This window comes from Budorcas taxicolor, chromosome 6, assembly GCF_023091745.1.
Source record: "Budorcas taxicolor isolate Tak-1 chromosome 6, Takin1.1, whole genome shotgun sequence".
Lineage (NCBI taxonomy): Eukaryota > Metazoa > Chordata > Mammalia > Artiodactyla > Bovidae > Budorcas > Budorcas taxicolor.
Window position 1 is genome coordinate 93,253,613 of NC_068915.1, and position 19,200 is coordinate 93,272,812.

The 19,200-nt window shown below is 42.9% G+C and overlaps 1 protein-coding gene across 1 annotated transcript in view; it reads left to right on the plus strand.

Annotated features, from left to right (window-relative positions):
• Positions 1–19,200, plus strand: part of FRAS1 (Fraser extracellular matrix complex subunit 1) — a 508,994-nt gene that overhangs the window by 481,920 nt on the left and 7,874 nt on the right. Inside the window, exons 66-71 of the mRNA XM_052641724.1 lie at positions 741–955; positions 4,309–4,459; positions 6,534–6,641; positions 8,377–8,536; positions 12,331–12,447; positions 17,515–17,681. Coding sequence (XP_052497684.1) covers positions 741–955; positions 4,309–4,459; positions 6,534–6,641; positions 8,377–8,536; positions 12,331–12,447; positions 17,515–17,681 — 918 coding nt within the window. The remainder of the gene's footprint in view (positions 1–740; positions 956–4,308; positions 4,460–6,533; positions 6,642–8,376; positions 8,537–12,330; positions 12,448–17,514; positions 17,682–19,200) is intronic.

The window sequence follows — 19,200 nt, forward strand, 5'->3', positions numbered from 1 at the left end:
TCAGATGTTTGTTTGCTGGCTCCCCATAAAAGCTATTTTTTAAAAAGTCAGTCTTGAGAAAGAATAATTCACCAACAGATTCTCCATCTAATAAATCCATTTCTTCAAGGACTGATTATGAAGCATAGCACCAGCCTGGGCAGGTGTGACAGGCAAGGCTTTACTGTGTTCTTTTCCAAGAGATACACAGGGCCACCAGGCACTGGCTTCTTCATTTATGGTCTCATCCATTCATCTTTTCTTCCCTGGCTCCTGCAGCATCTTCCCTGAGTCTGTAACCCCAGTCACTCTGTTTAACACGTGGCAACAGGCAAGATGACAAGCTCCCCTCACCTTCTCACCGAGCTTGTGTCAGGAGCCCTGGTTAGTTAATTAGTGTTAGTTGCTCAGTCGTGTCCAGCTCTTTGCAACCCCATGGACTATAGCCTGCCAGGCTCCTCTGTCCATGGAGTTCTCCAGGCAAGAATACTAGAGTGGGTTGCCATTCCCTTCTCCAGGGGAATCTTCCCAGCCCAGGGATCAAAGATGGGTCTTCCACATCTCAGGCAGACTCTTTACCGTCTGAGCCACGAGGGAAGCCTGGGAGCCCTGGGGTGCTCTATTAGTCATCTCAGAAGGAAGGAAAGCTCTCTCTGTGTGTCCAAAGGATGTGGCTCTTCCTCTCCCCCCAGGTCCTGGGAAGCTGGTGAAGGGCAGGTGCACAGACTGGATTACTGTTCTTGCTTCTCCCTCCCCCGCAGAGGCAGGGTTCCTGGACGACAGGGTCCATGACAGCGTGGCACTGGGGCCTGGCTACGACCGCCCCTTCCAGTTTGACCCCAGCGTGCGGGAGCCAAAGACCATCCAGCTCTACAAACACCTGAACCTGAAGAGCTGCGTCTGGACGTTTGATGCCTATTATGACATGACGGAGCTGATTGATGTCTGTGGGGGGTCTGTAACTGCCGACTTCCAGGTGGGTGCCCCAGGGGTCTGTCTGAAGGCTGCGTGCACCTGGATATCATGTTAAAGCTTGTTCATTCATTGAACTGAAGCACTTTAGCACCCAGTTGCTCCCAGAACTGCACCAACCAAGGGACTTTTCTTTCTAAACCCTGTAAGAGAGACCTTAGCAGCATCATAGCTAGAGCAAGGCCCCCAAAGTCCTCTCAATCAGCTAATTAGAAAATTAATATGGAAGATGTTTAAATTAAGTTGAAGAAAATTAGCTGTCTGGCAGTCATTTATATAAAAATCTAATAGCCTTACTTCTCTAGGTATATAAGTTTTTTCCTCTGGGTGTATTTTGGAAAGGGCTTCCCAGGTGGCTTTGTGGTAAAGAACCCACCTGCCAATGCAGGAGACAAAGGTTTGATCCCTGGGTCAGGAAGATTCCCCTGGAGAAGGAAATGGCAACCCATTCCAGTATTCTTGCCTGGAAAATCCCATGGACAGAGGACCCTGGTGGGCTACAGTCATGGGCCTGCAAAGAGTCCAAAATGACTGAGCAACTAAGCATGCATATTTTGGAAAGTCAAAAAGGTTTACCTTGATAGGAAGATGATGGCTAAGTCGATGTGTTTTCCCTGCATGGGGAAATGAGTTAAAATGACAGAAGTTCCCTGTCTTTCAGCAGACAAGTAAAGCACTGTTGTCCCAAGCATCATGGCAACTGTTTAAAACACCTTGCTGTCATACCTATTCCAAACCTATGGTTAATAGTCCTTAAACATCAGTAATAAAGAAAGTCTTAGTCGCTCAGTCATGTCCGACTCTTTGTGACCCCATGGACTCTAGCTTGCCAGGCTCCTCTGTCCAAGGGATTTTCCAGGCAAGAATATTGGAGTGGGTAGCCATTCCCTTCTCCTGGGGATCTTCCCAACTCAGGGATCAAACCTGGATCTCCCCCATTGCAGGCAGATATTCTTTACTGTCTGAGCCACTAGGAAAGCCCAACAAAACAAAACATTATAGCAAGAAGTCACAGTCATAGGCCATTAATATCAAAGGGACTAGGCTAATGCATCCTCATGGGAAAAACAATTCTAAAGCAGGTGCTACCCAATTTTAAGTAGTTATCTCAATGAACTAAGAAAATCAAATATTTGTTTTTCACTTCAAGTCAGGTTTAACCACACTGAAAGAGGGGACTTATGCGTAATCGTTTTAGGAAAGTTTCTTTGATTAAAATTTGTTTCCTTGAGATGCCTCTTGGTTTGGTTAATTCTCATTTTGTATACACTATCGCCCTCTACTGAATAGAATTTTAAGGCCTTCTGAGGTTTCCTTCGTGTTTCTGCAGTTGCATAACCTACATCCACTTTCAAATATGCAAAAACTCAGTGATTGGTTCCTTCTTTGGCCCCCCCGCCCAAATTATTATTCTTTCTTCTCCCTGACTTTAATTATAGTTTTGGCTATCTTTATTCAGAATATGCTTAAAAATGACAAAGACAAGAAATTCTTATTATATATGTCCCACTTTTTAAACCAATACATATATTGGTTTAAAAAGTACTTCGTTAAGAAGTACTTCGTTGCTGTCTGTTTCTTTAAAAATAGATGAAACAAGTGGTATATGGTAGAGTGTACAACTTAAAACTCGCCCTAGTTCCTATCTTTCTTAATCAGATATTGGCAGAATTAGAGAAGACTTAACCTCGCTGAACCTCCTCTGAAATGGGCACTAGTAATCTCAAGGTGGGACAGCATCTATCAAGGTCTGCCACAAAAGAGTTGTGCAGTAAATATTTAGAAGAGTTGTTTTTTTCTAAGGATTAATAAGTAATATGCAGGTTAATGGAGAATAAACAGAAATAGAGGAAAAATAATTTTACCAGTCAGCTAGAAAATTTATGGAGGTTCTAACACATCAGCAATGGTGAAATCAGGGCAAATGTATTTAGAAAAACCTGTACATACGGGGACAGAACATGATGTGAGATCCAGATACAATCAGAAAATTTCCCAAAGACAGAGTAAGATTTTCACAATAGGGTTTTAAGTGCATAAGGAATTAATGGAGCCTTTTGAAGAACTTGGAATCCAACTTTAAATCCCTGACAACTTTGAATATGAAAGAATACTTTGGAAAAATAAAGTTTCAATGTCATAAATATTGATTAAGCATTTGGCTCTTTCCCTTAACTACCCATGGAAACATGTTACATTGTATATTCAAACAAAATTGTATGTAAGTTCTATAATGTATTATCACATGTGGCCAATGACAAAATATAATTGTTTTAAAGTAAACTTTTTTGTTATAAAGGAAATATGTATTTATGACAGAAAATATAATATACATCTCAAAAATGAATAAACCAACTGCCTCACTCATACACAGCTTCTCCATGAAGGCTTCTGTTCATATTTTGTTATGTTTCAATCCAAGTTTTGTTAATTGTGTAGTAAATGAAAATAATAGAGCCGAATTAATGGCAATAAAAGGAACTCCTTCAGAAAAGGTGTTCTTTTAGAAGTATGGTGTGCTGCCTTTTCAACATTATTTCAACAAAGCATTGAATGAAATAGGAAGTTATCCAACTGTGAGCTGTCTGTTGGTAAGTTTCATAGTATGATATCCAAATCCCATGACCTTCTTTCCTATTGGAGAAGGTCTGAGTACTCACTAAGACATCCAAGTCAGCCTCACGTTCGTCCTAGCATGACTTGGGCATCCTCCCATTTAGGGTTGCTTTATGCTCTCCTACGGCTTTCTGAAAACTATGGTCAGCCAGGGACTGTGTGCTGACGTAGATCCCAGATCTGCCCAGATCCTTTGGGAATAACTGTGATGCCTTAAAAATCTCAACCAAGGCTTCCAGCAAATGATCAGTGGAAGGAGAGCTTCCCATACTTCAAAAGTGTTTTTAGGGGACTGCCTAAGACTCCCTGCTCCCAGTGCAGGGGCCCAGGTTCCATCCATGATCAGGGCACTAGATCCCACATGCCTCAACTAAGACTCAGCTCAGCCAAAATAAATATATTTTTTAAAAAGTTAAGTGTTTTTAAATGTTACCTCCTTGAAAAAGTCTTCTCTGATTATCTGATTGAAAGAAGCATCCTGACCACTTCCCACCCCTTTAGTTTTCACATTTATGTATCTCCCCTACTAGACTGTAGGTTCCATAAGGCAGGGATTTTAGTTTTTTCCCACTGCCAAGGACCCAGCTCCTAGCCTGGTGCCTGGCACAATCATGAGCACTTGATTAATACTGAATAAGTGGCTACATGAGTGAATGAAGATTGAACCGGTGTGAGATGCTCATCTACCTCTTCGTGCCGGGGAGAAATAACCCCCTCCGTGTGCACCCGCTTGCTCGGCAGGTGAGAGACTCGGCTCAGTCCTTCCTGACGGTGCACGTGCCTCTTCATGTGTCCTACGTCTACGTGACGGCCCCCAGGGGCTGGGCCTCCTTGGAGCACCACACTGAGATGGAGTTCTCCTTCTTCTATGACACTGTTCTCTGGAGAACAGGTATACTCGCTGACATCTTACCAAGTCTTACGTTATGCTTAAGCAGCACTTTTTTTTTCTTTAAAAAGTATTGCATTTTAATGGTAGCTGCATTCCTCATCCTGTTGTCCTATATACAATCAAAGCAGAGCCACATAAAGTGTAGAAAGGATACAGATCTGTGGTTTCCGAGAAAGGCTGATGTCCGTAGATGTTAATGCTGGAAGGCCTCCACCATTATGATAAATTCAGTCCAGGGAGCCAGGGACCCAGAGGAGAGGATGGCAAGTGATAGACAAGTCCCATACTGCCGAACAAGTGTGTGTTCTTTTGGAATATAGTCTAGAAAAAATGATGTGATTCATGTTGTTTAAGGAGAACAGAGTCTTGAAATCAGATACACAGAAGAGGAGAAATACATCAAGAATAACCCGGGTTACGTTATTCATTTGATATCGAGTTTGCTCTGTTGTTGCATCCTTAAAAGTAGAAATTTTAACCCTATTTTTACTTTAAAGACGACAATGCTGAATTTTTTCAATTACCTTCACCCCAGGCTTGTCTGTGTCATTGCTCTCCTTAAGAGGAGGCCCCCCCACAGAGCCTGGATGGGTGCTGACCCTTCAGCTAAGATCCTCAGGCCTCTCTCTTCTGCCTCTCTCCACCCACCTTCTCCCACTGCCACCCCATGAATGGCCCTTAAAACTCCATGATTCTCTCCTCCATTCACTCCAATGGGTCTGAGTTCATTTTTTATATTTTTGTTCTAGTTTTGGTGTCTTCTACTTCAAACACAACCCCAAGCTCATTTCCTCTTATTGTATTGCTCCTATTCCTCCTCCTTCCCTGGTAGTGATTTACTTGATCGGAGGCAGTTACTTCATCCAAGTAGATTTCTTTAGATGGGGCTTCACTTCTACTAATGGAAAATACAGTCCTTCCTTCTGTTAAATTGTTTAAGGTCAAATCATTTATTTACATTATATTTCTCATAAGAAATAACCCCAGGGAGTTTTCACAGTCTGGGTCAGATAATTCTTAAGCTGGGGTTTTTTAAACTTTCCCCCTTCTTTGCTTCCCCTTTAGTTTTTGGCCATACTGAACTCAGTGGGTGTCATGCTTGCAATTGCTCTTATTAAAACCACCGTGGACTCATGTCCTGTCATGTGTAACTAGCTTTCTGCAATCTAACCTGTAATTCTTAATTGCTGTCAATATGAAGTATAGCCGCCAGAACATTGGTTATGGTTCTGTTAAGTCCTGAAAGATGTTCTGGCGAGGAAAAGAAAATACAGTCTGAAGCAGACATGCTGTAACCACATCCTGGTGTAAAGTTAAGAGTAAGAAGGTTTAGGGACCATTTTTCCTGTGCTCTGGGGTGGGACCCTGTGCCTGCTCTAAGGTGACATCTGCAGGTATAAAGACTATGTCAGAAGAATAGAATTGTGAAAAAGAACCAGACAGAATGAGCTGTCTTACAACGCTGACTGGCTCGTGTCTCTAAATAGACTTTGCTGTTGTTCAGTCTGTAAGTCTGACTCTTTGCAGCCCCACGGACTGCAGCACACCAGGCTCCCCTGTCCTTCACTGTCTCCCAGGGTGTGCTCAAATTCATGTCCATTGAGTCGGTGATGCCATCCAACCATCTCATCCTCTGCCACCCTCTTCTCCTCTTGCCTCCAATCTTTCCCAGCATCAGGATCTTTTCCAAATAGCCTCTGTGTTCATCCAAGTATGTAAATTTGTCCTAAAGACTTCCCTGGTGGCTCAGACCGTTAAGCGTCTGTCTACAATGCGGGAGACCCGGGTTCAATCCCTGGGTCGGGAAGATCCCCTGGAGAAGGAAATGGCAATCCACTCCAGTACTATTGCCTGGAAAATCCCATGGACAGAGGAGCCTGGTAGGCTACATGTAGTCCATGGGGTCGCAAAGAGTCGGACACGACTGAGCAACTTCACTTCACTTCACTTCACATTCAAGTAAGCATGTGGCTCTACTTAGAGGTATCCCTGGGGTAACTCATGGGTAGGCTACTGTATGGAAGCTCTTCTCCAAGCCTTCACTTGAATGTTCTGTGTGTGGTTGCCTACCCAGGAATCCAGACAGACAGTGTGCTCTCTGCCAGGCTTCAGATAATAAGGATCTACATTCGAGAGGATGGCCGTCTGGTTATTGAATTCAAGACCCATGCCAAATTCAGAGGTAATATCAGTGCTGTTCTTTTCCTCAAGTTTTTTTCTTTTTTTTTAATTACTAAGAAATGTTTAAACATAGAGAAAAGTTGAAAGAATAGGACTATGAAGAATAAAGCCAACATCTTGCTATGTGCATGTATGTACATACACACACACACACACACACACACATACACACATATTCCCATTTTTTAAATCACATCATTTGAAGATAAGTTGTAGGCACCATGCCACGTTACCCTAAATACAGTAAGTCCCCACATACGAACTTTTCAAGATGCAAACGTGCTTCTAGTTCCAGCAAGAAACCAAAACCTAAACCGTCAATGTCAGGCGTGAGTGAAATTGCTGCTTGCCCTCCGTCTCCTATTGCTGACGATCCTTTAGACCTGACATCTCCCGTCTCCTCTCTCTCCTCCAATCAGTAATTCTTTTTGCCTGTTGACTTGATGCCAGCCATTTTACTGTACTGCTATAACTTTCCAAGGTACTGTACTGTAAGAATAAAAATGTTTTCTGTGTTTTGTGTTTGCATTTTATGTACTATTTGTATGGAAAGTATTATAAACCTATTATAGTACAATATATACTATATTATATAGTATACTATATAGCCGATTATTACGTTAGTTGTATACCTAGGCTGACTTTGTTGGACTTAGGAACAAACTGGACTTACGATCACACTTTTAAAACAGAACTTATTCGTATGCAGGGGACTTCCTGTACTTCAGTAGACACCTGCTGAAACAAGGACCTTCTCTTACACATCACAATAGCATTACTGTGGCCAAGCTATTTCACACCAATCGAATAACATCTAATTTCTATTCGTGTTCCCTCCATTTGTGTCCCACAGATGTCTTTTATGCCTATTTTTATATTTGTTTATATTTGCTTTGCATCTGTTTATATAAAACAAAAGTGAATCCAATCAGGATCCATACATTCCATTTTGGCTGTGATACCTCTTTAGTCTATTTTAATATAGAATGAGCCACCCTCTTAGCTCAGTTGGTAAAGAATCTCCCTGCAATGTAGGAGACTTGGGAGGATTCCCTGGAGAAAGAAATGGCAACCCACTCTAGTACTCTTGCCTGGAGAATTCCATGGACAGAGGAGCCAGGCAGGCTACAGTCTGTGAGATCGCAGAGTCAAACTGTGTGACTGATTTTTACTTTTTAATTTTTTCGATATAGAATAATTTCCCTACTTTTATTTATTCATGACACTAAATGACTGTACTTTAAAAGAGTGGAGGTGTCTTGCTGAGTAATCCTTACCTTTAAGGATGTTTATAATTGCTTCCTTCCACAAAGGACTTGAGTGGTCCTAATGAGATTTTTTAAATCTGAAGCTGATATTTCTATTTATGAACTACTGATATCTTTCTGCCTCCAAGAAACATGTTGGTTAGAGTTCAAAGCTAAGTGTGTTCAATGTTCATTGTCACTTAAGTACTCATATTATTGTGAATATGCTCATTAGGGCCATTTCTACAAGACACATTCATTATTATTTATAAATGTATGTGACCCTAACAATGATCATGAGTAGAGTGATGGACTGAGGTAAGAGGCCATGCTGTCCCACCCAGTGTGGGATATATTCTCAGAACCAAGTGGGTAGGTATAACCTTGATTTTTTTATAGAAGAATATTAATTCAGTTTCAAGGCTTTTGTAGGGGATTGACCACAAGCAAACTTACAAGTAAGTGTCTGTGTGTTTCCCCTTGAAATAGGACAGTTTGTGATGGAGCACCACACCCTCCCTGATGTGAAATCATTCATACTGACTCCAGACCACCTCGGAGGAATTGAATTTGACCTGCAGCTCCTGTGGAGTGCTCAGACTTTCGATTCTCCTTATCAACTCTGGCGAGCTACAAGCTCTTATAACAGGTGAGTATAGGATGGAGTTCAGGGGTAAATCTGAAATGTTTTCTGTTTCTTCAAGGGCTTTTCTTCAAAAGCTAGAAGAAAACTTTTAAAACTTTTCTATTTTAAAAGTGAGATAGACAGAAGTTGCCATCTGGCACCTAGAGAAACAGATGTAGCTCAGATCAGTTTCTGATGTATAAATTGGACAGGGATCATCCTTATTTCAAGAGTAAGAATAGGCAGGGTGCACATCAATTTTTCTCACATCACATTGGCCAGAACTTAGTCACATGGCACATCTACCTGCAAAGGAAGCTGGGAAATTTGTCCAACTAATATCTTAGTATAATAAAGAAATTTCATTCCAGTGATCACAACCAGTACAAAATCCAGGATCACTAGTTATCAGGTCCAGATGTCACCCTTTACAATTCAATGTCCTGTAAAATAAATAACAAGATTTAGTCTTCTCCTACACCTGATATAGAGGTAGAATGAGATTGGAATAAATACAGTCAGCTATTCCATTTGTAAAAGGAAAGAATAGGACAAACAAAATGAAAACTTTTACCATTAAAAGAATAATGGAACCTATAGTAAATATTGTTAGCCCCATTTTGTAGGTCATGAAATTAGTACCTATCTTTAGCATGAAAATCTTCTTATTTGCAATTAAAAAGTGGCAAATTGTCTTAAGAATAATTTTTAAAAATTTTATTTTGGTTACAAATGTTTGGTCTTGTATTAGATTTTTCTTGTACATCCTGATTCCTTTGAAATCAATATATAACAAAATAACCTTTATTGTGTTTCCTAGAACCTCATGAGATTGTACATGTACTTGTCCCAATTTATAGACACAGAAATGGTCCTCTTTAAATCCTTTGCTGACTCCCCACTGCTTACCAAATGAAGTCCAGCTCTTTGAGCAGGACCCATATCCTTCCCTCTAAGCCTCGCCTCAAACCCAGCCTTCTAACCACATGTGTTCCCAACCTCTGAATCCACCAGCCCATCCATACCTCTCTGCTTTTATAATCCGCCTACCCTTCTTGCTCCTTTCCTCCTGCACATCTCAAACTCCTCTGAGCTCTAGCTTGGATATCAACCCTTCTGGGACACCTTGGCTGACTCTCCATGCTGTGTTAGAATCTCTTCCTCCTGGTTTGCATGTTGTTCCAGCTTTTACTGTAACACAGCTCAGCATATTATAATGCTCTGAGTCCCATTTCCATTAGATTGTGAGCTTCTCAAGGGTAAGCCCCAGAACAGCACATTTTAGCACACAGTAGTTCCTGAATAAGCAACCTTTATGAGCTAACATTTGCGGTAAGGATGTTAAATCCATAGATAAATGGCAAAGCAAAGAGTAACACCAAGCGTTCTGTGCTGTGTACACCGTGAGCCATGCCGAGCACTCAGACCACAGCTGCTTAGGGTTGGGAGACCATACCAGCTGGGGAACTGACCAAGGCTTCTTGGGGAGGCTGAGCAACTGATGGGAGACTTCTAGTTTTCCGAAAAGAGCAAAGAACCACAGGATTAGAAACCTACCTCCAGAATGTGTTGGGCATATTTGTAGGAATAGTCAGGAAATTGACCTAACACATATTCAGGGGTGGGAAACAGGACTGCAGCCTGGGGAGACCATGCCATTTGTCTTGCATTCATTTGTTCAATAGATATTTATTGAACTTTTACTAAGAATACATCGGTGGACAAAATAAAAATCTCTGCACCCAATGGAGTGGATGAAGAGGATAACAAGAGACAGGGTCGGGCTGCTGTGGAGCCTTGAAGGCCAGTGTGTGGACTTTTTCACTCTAATGCAACAGGGGCCACTACAGGTTCGAGGGGAGGAACAACAGAATCTGGCCTTTTTGTTTTTGTTTTAATTGGAATATAGTAGTTTTGCAATGTTGGATTAGTTTCTGCTGTACAGCAAAGTGAACCAGCCACGCCTATACATATATCCCTTCTTCCTTGGATTTCCTTCCCATTTAACCCATCTACCCCAGTTAAAAATGGGTTTAACCCATTTCCCATCTAGCACAGAACACTGAGTAGAGTTCCCTGAGCTATATAGTAGGTTCACATTAGTTATCTATTTTCTACGTAGTATCAACAGTGTATATATATCAATCCCAATCTCCCAATTCATCCCATCCCATCCCTATCTTCCCTTGTTATCCATATATTTGTTTTCTACATCTGTGTCTCTATTTCGACTTTGCAATGGCCTGACTGTTGGAAAGCAGGAGTCAGGCATGGACAGTTCTGCCTAATTAAGTATTTCTATTAAGAGCTACTATTCACATTACACAGGTCGATTTTTGTGTAGTTCAAAGACAGTATACAAGATCTCATTTCCTGCTGGTTCCAGCTTTGGAGGAAGACAAGGATCGAGTGAAAAAACTGCAGACATGCAGACCTACAGGCATACAAACTTCCAGGGCACAAAGGGGCTTAGGAACTAAGCCCTGAAAATTTGCCTGGTTTGTCTAAAAGTGTACAGCCATGGCAGAAGCCAGGCAAGGGCAGGGTTAGACCGTCTCCCCATTTCCACTAAACTGACCCCAGGCTGTGTCCTGAAAGTTGCACGTACTTATTTATTTATTAAGTATAAGTGTTAGTCACTCAGTCGTGTCCACCTCTTTGCGACCCCATGGACTGTAGCCTGCCGGGCTCCTCTGTCCATGGAATTCTTCAGGCAAGAATACTGGAGTGGGTAACCAATCTCTTCTCCAGGGGATCTTCCTGACCCAGGGATCGAACCCAGGTCTCCTGCATTGCAGGCAGATTCTTTACCACCTGAGTCACCAGGGAAGTTGGCTACTTATTTATGTTTACTAAATCTTTGCTATCACTTTACTAATAAACAGACACAAATAATGCCGAAGAAATAGTCAAAGAAGGAACATGGAGAACGTGAGGACTAATCACAAATCATGCTAGTTAGAATTAAGATTCACAGCCCTGAGCTCCTCACTCAGTAGGTGGCAGCCTCCCAAGGCCCTTGAAGAATCTTCCTGCCGCTTCTGGCTGTCTGGCTGCCTTTCAGGCAGCCTGCCAGGGGCTGAGCTGCTGGATGACAAGTGTGGGAAATGAAGTAGGTGAGGGCTACCAAGGCTCTGTACTCTTAGGGTCACGACCTATAGAATCTCATGCCCCACTGTAAACACAGAAATTCCCAGCAAGTCATCTCCGATGAAAAGTGATGCTTTTCTTCAACTTCGCTTAAAGGAGGAGGGTTTGGGAGAGAAGTCCTGAAACTGAATGCTAATGAAGTGGGGGTTGCAGCCATCTCTGGAGTGGAGTTAGTTAACCCCCAGGCCTTCACTACCTTTTCAATCAGAGCAGCAGCCGCCGCTGGCTCGGTCACATCTCAGTAAACAAAAGTTTTTGCAGTCCAGAACGTGTAACAGGGTGTCAGTCAGCCAGAAGCACTAAACAGACGCTGTCAAGTCAGTTTCACGGGGGTGTAAGAAAGGATGTGGCCAGGTCTGTTTTGCCCTCATTGGAGCCTTTTAGATTTTTATCAACAGTGTGCCTTTCTCAGCATTTCTCATGGAAAGGGCTTGAATAAATGAAAAGAACTCTATTTAACACCTCTGGCTAGTACTCTGAAGTGTGTTAGAACAATCACAAGTGTGATGAATTCCTGAAAATCGTGTCTGCAGACTTGTGAAGTTCTTGGTGGGATGCTTAGCACACGTATCATGTGAAAACTTGTCTACTGAAGTCGGGGTATTTCTGGGTAAGTAAGTAATCTCTAAATCCATCTCTCTAACCATAATCTGCCTGCCTGTTTCCAGGAAGGATTACTCTGGGGAGTACACCATCTACCTGATCCCTTGCACAGTGCAACCCACACAGCCATGGGTGGACCCAGGAGAAAAGCCTCTGGCCTGCACTGCACACGCCCCAGAGAGGTAGGGCGAGAGGATTGATCCTCACTATTTGTGAACTTACCTATTCACTGACATTTATTTGTAACCCCGAATCCAATTTTCGTGATGCTAGCCTGATCGTTCCCTGACCTGCAGAGTGATGAAAAGGCGGTCATCTGAGCCACATTCCCAGCTCAGGTTTCTCATCCTGTGAACAAGTGTCCCTTTTACAGTTCATTTGCTGCCAGGGTTTTCAAATTTTTGTCCCTCGTATTGGTGATTTTTTTGTTTAAAATGGCTCCCCAGCAGAGCGCCGAAGTGCCGTCTTATTTCCTACATACAAGAAGGCGGTGATGAGCCAAATGGAGTGTTAGATGAGCTTCATTCCAGCATGAACTTCAGAGCCATCACCACAAGTTCTGTGCTAAGGAACCAACAGTATATATCAAGTAAGGTGTCTTTAGACAGAAACCCGCATAAAACAGTTAGGTATTGATCACTGATGAAAATGTTGAGAGCAGAGGCTGCAGGAACTTGACCCCTGATTTCCCCCCACGGGCAGCTGTTCACCATTCATTCCGCGTTCATTGCAGCTTTATAGAATGTAACTACCATGAATAACAAGAATCAAACTGTCCATCAGCCCATGCCCACCTCTGACCTGAGCCTGTCCTCGTTGTGCCGATGTTCATTCATTCAGCCCGTATTTATTCAGCTCTTATTGTGTCCTTGGCTCTAGTCTCAGCGTGGAGACTCTAGCAGAGGATTTAAAGTCACCGCTGCTCTCAAGCAGTGCAGATAGTATAGTGCCACCTTTCTAGTTGCTGAGCAGAGTGACTGGAAAACATTTCAGAGAGAAGGCACTGCAAACAGAATCTGACATTATCATTAAGAGAAGGTGATTTGGAGAGTGACTTTCAAATTAAGAGTCTGAGACTTGGCCATTGGATTTGGCCACACAGAATTCGTCCATAATCTTGATACAGGTTAGGTTCAGTGGACTGAGAAGGATGAGGCCTGATTAGAGTGCGTTCAAGAGAGAGAGGCAAGAACGTGGAGATAAAAGGGACAAAGCAATGCTGAAGGAATTTTGTTATAAAAGGTTTCAGATAGAGGGGCATTAGTGGGAAGAGATGAAGGATTGAAGGAGGTTTTGTTTGTGTGTGTTTTAGATGCAAAATATTTTAGGATGTTTGTGTGTTGGTGAGAAGAGCCCTGTTGGTCTACTGGGGGAAACAGACAATGCAGTGGGAAGAGGGAGGATGTGCAGAGCTAAGTCCTTGAGTGCAACAGGGAACAGACCCAGACATGCGGGGACGGGCCAGCCTTAGCCAGAGGCACAGACACTTCATCTACTAAGAAAGGAAGGCAGGCACAGTCTATGGATACAGGTGAAGGGAGAATTAGTAGGTTGGGAGGGTAAGGATGACCAAGGAGACGTCGGATTGAGTCTGTTTCTCCAAGAAATGAGAAGTCAAGCATAGCTGGAAGTAAGGAACAGTGAGGTTTGAGAAGAGAAGAGGAAGTGAAACAGAGTCATCTCTGAGAGTGGAAAGTATGGTAGAGAGTTACCAACACAGCAGATCAGCAGTGCTGAAGGCCCTATTGATTTTTTTTTTTTTTTTTTCAGAAAAACATTTGTTTATTAATTTGTTGGCTGCATTGGGTCCTTGTTGCAGCTCAGGGGATCTTTCGTTTCAGAGCACGAACTTCTCTCTAGTTGTGCATGAGGACTTAGTTGCCTGGAGTAATGTATAATTCCCCAACCAGGGATCAAACCTGCGTCCCCTGCACTGGGAGGCAGATTCTTAACCACTGGACCACCAGGGAAGTCCCTGAATTGTCTTTAAATTACCATTAAATTACTTATTAGTGTAAGATGACTAGTATGTGTTTAAGACACATACAGTTTGATCAATTTTGACATATATGTACTTGTGGAATATCACCACAATTAAGATAGTGGTGATGTCCATTTTCTCCAAAAGTTTCCTCATGACTGTTTAGTATCCCCTCTCCTATCTCCTCCCCACACCCAACCCCCTCGGTATCTACTGATCCTTCTGTCATTACAGATTAGCTTGCATTTTCTACTAATTTATATAAGTGGCATCACACAATACGAATTCTTTTTCTCTGACTTCTCTTGTTCAACATGGTTATTTTGACTCACTCATGGTTGTTGTGTGTATCAGTGGCTTGTTCCTGTTGCTGCTGAGCTGTATGCCATGGTGTGCACACACTACAGTTCATTTATCAAATCAGTTAGTTGATGGACATTTGGATTATTTCCAGTTTGGGCTGTTATAAATAAAGTTGCTGTAAACACATAGATAAGCCTTTATATGGACACATGCTCTCTGTTTTCTTGTGTAAATACCTAGGAGTGGAGTGGCTGGATTCTATGGTATGTTTAACTTCTTATGAAACTGGCACACTTTTTTCCAAAGTGTTTAGAAATGTGTAACTGTGTGTGTATCCCCACCATGAGTGTGTCAGTTTTCCAGGTCTTCTGCATCCTGGTAAGTGTGGTTGCAGAGGGCCTGGTGTGGTTGAAGAATTAATGAGTGGGATTAAAAGAGGTGAGCTGGAAAGATAGGAAGTGTTAGGGTAGAGAGGGAGACGTTTGAAAGCGAGGTTTTATGGAGGAGGTGCCTAGTAGGATGGTGGGGCATAGGCGGCTGCAGTGGAGAGGGGCATGTGCTCTTTGGAGGTGAAGACATCAAGGAACTGAGAGGTTAGGGGGGTGGATGTTTCATCCATTGAAATCATTGAGACTGAAGGCAGGAGTGATACAGGAGAGCCTGTAGTCAGTCAAGTGTGGGAGGGACGGTGACCAGGAAAATAGTGGCTGGCGGCAGTAAGGAAGAACAGAGGGCACATCGTCTGAACAGATATGCTGGGGAATTTTTTATTCATGTAATCCATTTTTATTTTATTTATTTACTCCTTCCTTTATCTTTTTGGCTGCGCTGGAAGGCCTGTAGAATGTTAGCTCCCCAGCTAGCGCCCCCTGCATCAGGAGCACAGAGGCTTAAGTACTGGACCACCAGGGAAGTCCCTGTGATAAATTTTTTAAAATTATGAAATGTTTTAATACCCAGAAGACCAAACATTGTGGATATATAAAACCTCAAGAACATTACCTAGTAAGAGTTATAACTGCCATGAACTGGCTATCCCTTGCACTATGATCCTGATGCTAAGTGAATAATCATAACTGCCAGTGGTATTAGTGTCTGTGTATGGAGTGCAGACTATGTGCTGGGCTCTGTATTAAGCTCTTTTTTTTTTTTTAATTTATTGATTTATTTTAATTGGAGGCTAATTACGTTAGAATATTGTAAGTTCAAGTCTCATTACAGTGATCGCCCTCAAGATTATTTACTGTATTTCCACTTTAGAACTAATGAAACTGGAGGTCGGCAAAAAAAAAGAAACATTCCTAGTACCTTTTAAATACCTTCAATGCCCCTTTCAGTTGTACTCTCCCCATCTCTCCACTAAGTTAACCACTAGCCTGGTATTGGTGCCTATCATCTCTTGTTTGGGGCTTCCCTAGTGGCTCAGATGGTAAAGTGTCTGCCTGCAACGCAGAAGACCTGGGTTCAATCCCTGGGTCAGGAAGATCCCCTGGAGAAGGAAATGGCAACCCACTCCAGTACTCTTGCCTGGAAAATCCTATGGACAGAGGAGTCTGGTGGGCTACAGTCCATGGGGTCACAAAGAGTCAGACACGACTGAGCGACTTCACTTTATCCCTTGTTTTGGCTTATGGTTCACCTCATATTTAGGTCTTCCCTATAGCTCAAACTTTTCACTTTCATGCATTGAGGAAGGAAATGGCAACCCACTCCAGTATTCTTGCCTGGAGAATCCCAGGGACGGGGGAGCCTGGTGGGCTGCTGTCTATGAGGTCGCACAGAGTCGGACATGACTGAGCAACTTCACTTTCACTTTTCACTTTCTTGCATTGGAGAAGGAAATGGCACTCCACTCCAGTACTCTTGCCTGGAAAATCCATGGACGGAGGAGCCTGGTGGGCTGCAGTCCATGGGGTTGCTAAAAGTCGGACATGACTGAGTGACTTCACTTTCACCTTTTACTTTCATGCATTGGAGAAGGAAATGGCAACCCACTATGGAAATTGTAATGGGTGAATCAGACTTTGATCACACATTTAAATAGAATAGCAAGCGACAATAAGTACTATGAGAAAAAAAAACAAAACAAAACTGCACAGTGTATTGAAAACAAATGATAAGAGATCTGACCCAGCCTGGGAGGGAAGAGAAAGAAGGTAAGCTTCCTAGAAAAAGTGGTGCTTGAGATCTGAACAGCAAGAGTTCTCTAGGCAATGGGTGGTAGCAGACAAGGAGGGAGCATTCCAGTAGAAGGTTTGTCAAGGTCAAAGTCGGAAAACTAAATTCATTACCACTAATCTCAATTTGAACCTCAGGGCTTTCCAGAATGAGAGGGCCAGGAAAAGCAAAGAGTGTTGAAAAGTCTAAAGACCAATTAGATTATTCCTGCTCCAAAGAGCAGATGAACCTCATAAGAACTGGAACTAAATAAGGTCTCTCTCCTGTCAGTTCAGTTCAGTTCAGTCTCTCAGTTGCATCCCACTCTTTCTGATCCCATGACTGCAGCATGCAGGCCTTCCTGTCCATCATTCTCTCCCGGAATTTACTCAAACTCATGTCCATTGAGTCAGTGATGCCATGCAACCATCATCCTCTGTCATCCCCTTCTCCTGCCTTCAATCTTCCCCAGCATCAGGGTCTTTTCAAATGAGTCAGTTCTTCACATCACATAGCCACAGTATTGGAATTTCAGCTTCAGCGTCAGTCCTTCCAATGAATATTCAGGACTGATCTCCTTTAGGATGGACTGGTTGGATCTCCTTACAGTCCAAGGGACTCTCAAGAGTCTTCTCCAATACCACAGTTCAAAAGCATCAATTCTTCGGCTCTTGCCTGTACCCATCTCTTTATTCACTAAATGTTTTAGCACCTACAGCAAAGTGCAGGGTGGGAACAGGAGGGCAGCCCAAATGACTGATGAAAAGTCAATCCTACTCTCAAGGAGTTCTTGTTTTTCTGCATTTAGATTCCTGATACCCATTGCATTCCAGCAGACCAACCGCCCTGTTCCTGTTGTGTATTCGCTCAATACTGAATTTCAGCTCTGCAACAATGAGAAGGTGTTCCTAATGGACCCCAACACTTCTGATATGTCACTGGCAGAAATGGATTACAAAGGAGCCTTCTCGAAAGGTAAGCATTCCCTTCACCCAAAGACAGAGACTCCAATGGGCTTGAGAAGCTATCGGATAGGTCTCCTAGCGTCTCTGCTTATCGGCTTTCAGTCAGCTCTTCAGGGAAGAGTCCCCTAGCGCTGGTTCCAGTGCAGCCAGGGATTAGTTAAGGAACAGACTCATATTCTTCCTTCAGGTTATTTCAAAATAAGATCATATTCTTTGTGCTGTAATAATCAGCGATGTGATGAGTGTGAAAGTGCTGATGAGTTGCTGAAGAATGCAGGGGCTTCCAGCCAGATTCTAATGCATTGTCTAACTTTGGGTGAATTGCTTCATCTCTCAGTTCCTGAGATTGTAATATGACTGCCTACCAGCCTCAAAACTATGCCAAACCTCCATGTCTTCTTCAGCAGGCTTTCTCTACTTGAAATGGTTCCTTTGCCCTCTCCCTGCTCCAGACACGCCTCCCTTGACTTTCTTCTTTTTCAGGTCTCTATCTAAATGCTAACCTCCCCAAGAGACTTGCTTTGACCATACCAGTCAATCTAATATCGGTTTTCATATCTTTCACTTTCACTAAATGTTGTTCATTTTTTATAGTACTTCTCACAATTTTTAATACCATATTTCTTTACTTATTTATTGCCTGTCTCTCCCACTAGAACACAGATTGTGGTTAAATATCAAATTTGTATGTCATGCCACCAATGCCTAGGTGCTCAGTAAATATTTGTTGAATGAATAAACTATAGATGAATCAACCCATTATATTTTCTTCCAGTTTCTCTCTTCTTCCTTTTTCTTACTTTTAATCTTTTGCTCATTTCTGAGTTTTTTTCCTCTCATCCTAAAAGCACATCCCATAAGAGAAAACTCTCTCATCCCTACCCCTCGCTCAAACTTCAACCCACATGTCCTCCTTTTCTTTCCTCTGAGAATCTTCCTGAAGGAGTGGTGAACTGACACTGTCCCCACGGCCCTTCCTCCCAGTCACTCCTGCGTCGTCTGCTGCAGACTGGCTTTGTCCGACCACGGCTCAGAATTTTCTCTTGTCAATGATACCAAGCCCATGGGTTTTGACACTTTGTTTGGTTTCCTTTGCACCAGCCTCTCCTGACGCCATCTTGCCTTTCTGACCACTTCCCACTCTCTGGCCCTCCATCCTCTGCCCTGTCAGTATGGCTGTCTCCACATTCCATGCTTGGCTCCTTCTGCTCTTACTTCAGTGCTCCTCCAGTCACCCCCATGACTTGGCTCCTCCCTGTCCTCTGAACTTCCTAACCACCTGCTACTCCACAGCCGCTCCATGAAAATTAACCTTGTCCCTGCTCTCTTCTGAGCTTCTCTTCCACACTTCCACACACAGATTGAAACTACCAAACCTCTCCAAGTGATGGCATTCAGACACCTTGTTATCATTGTTCCATTGCTCAGTCATGTCCGACTCTTTGCAACCCCATGGACTGCAGCATGCCAGGCCTCCCTGTCCTTCACTTTCTCCCTGAGTTTGCTCAAACTCATGTCCATTGAATTGA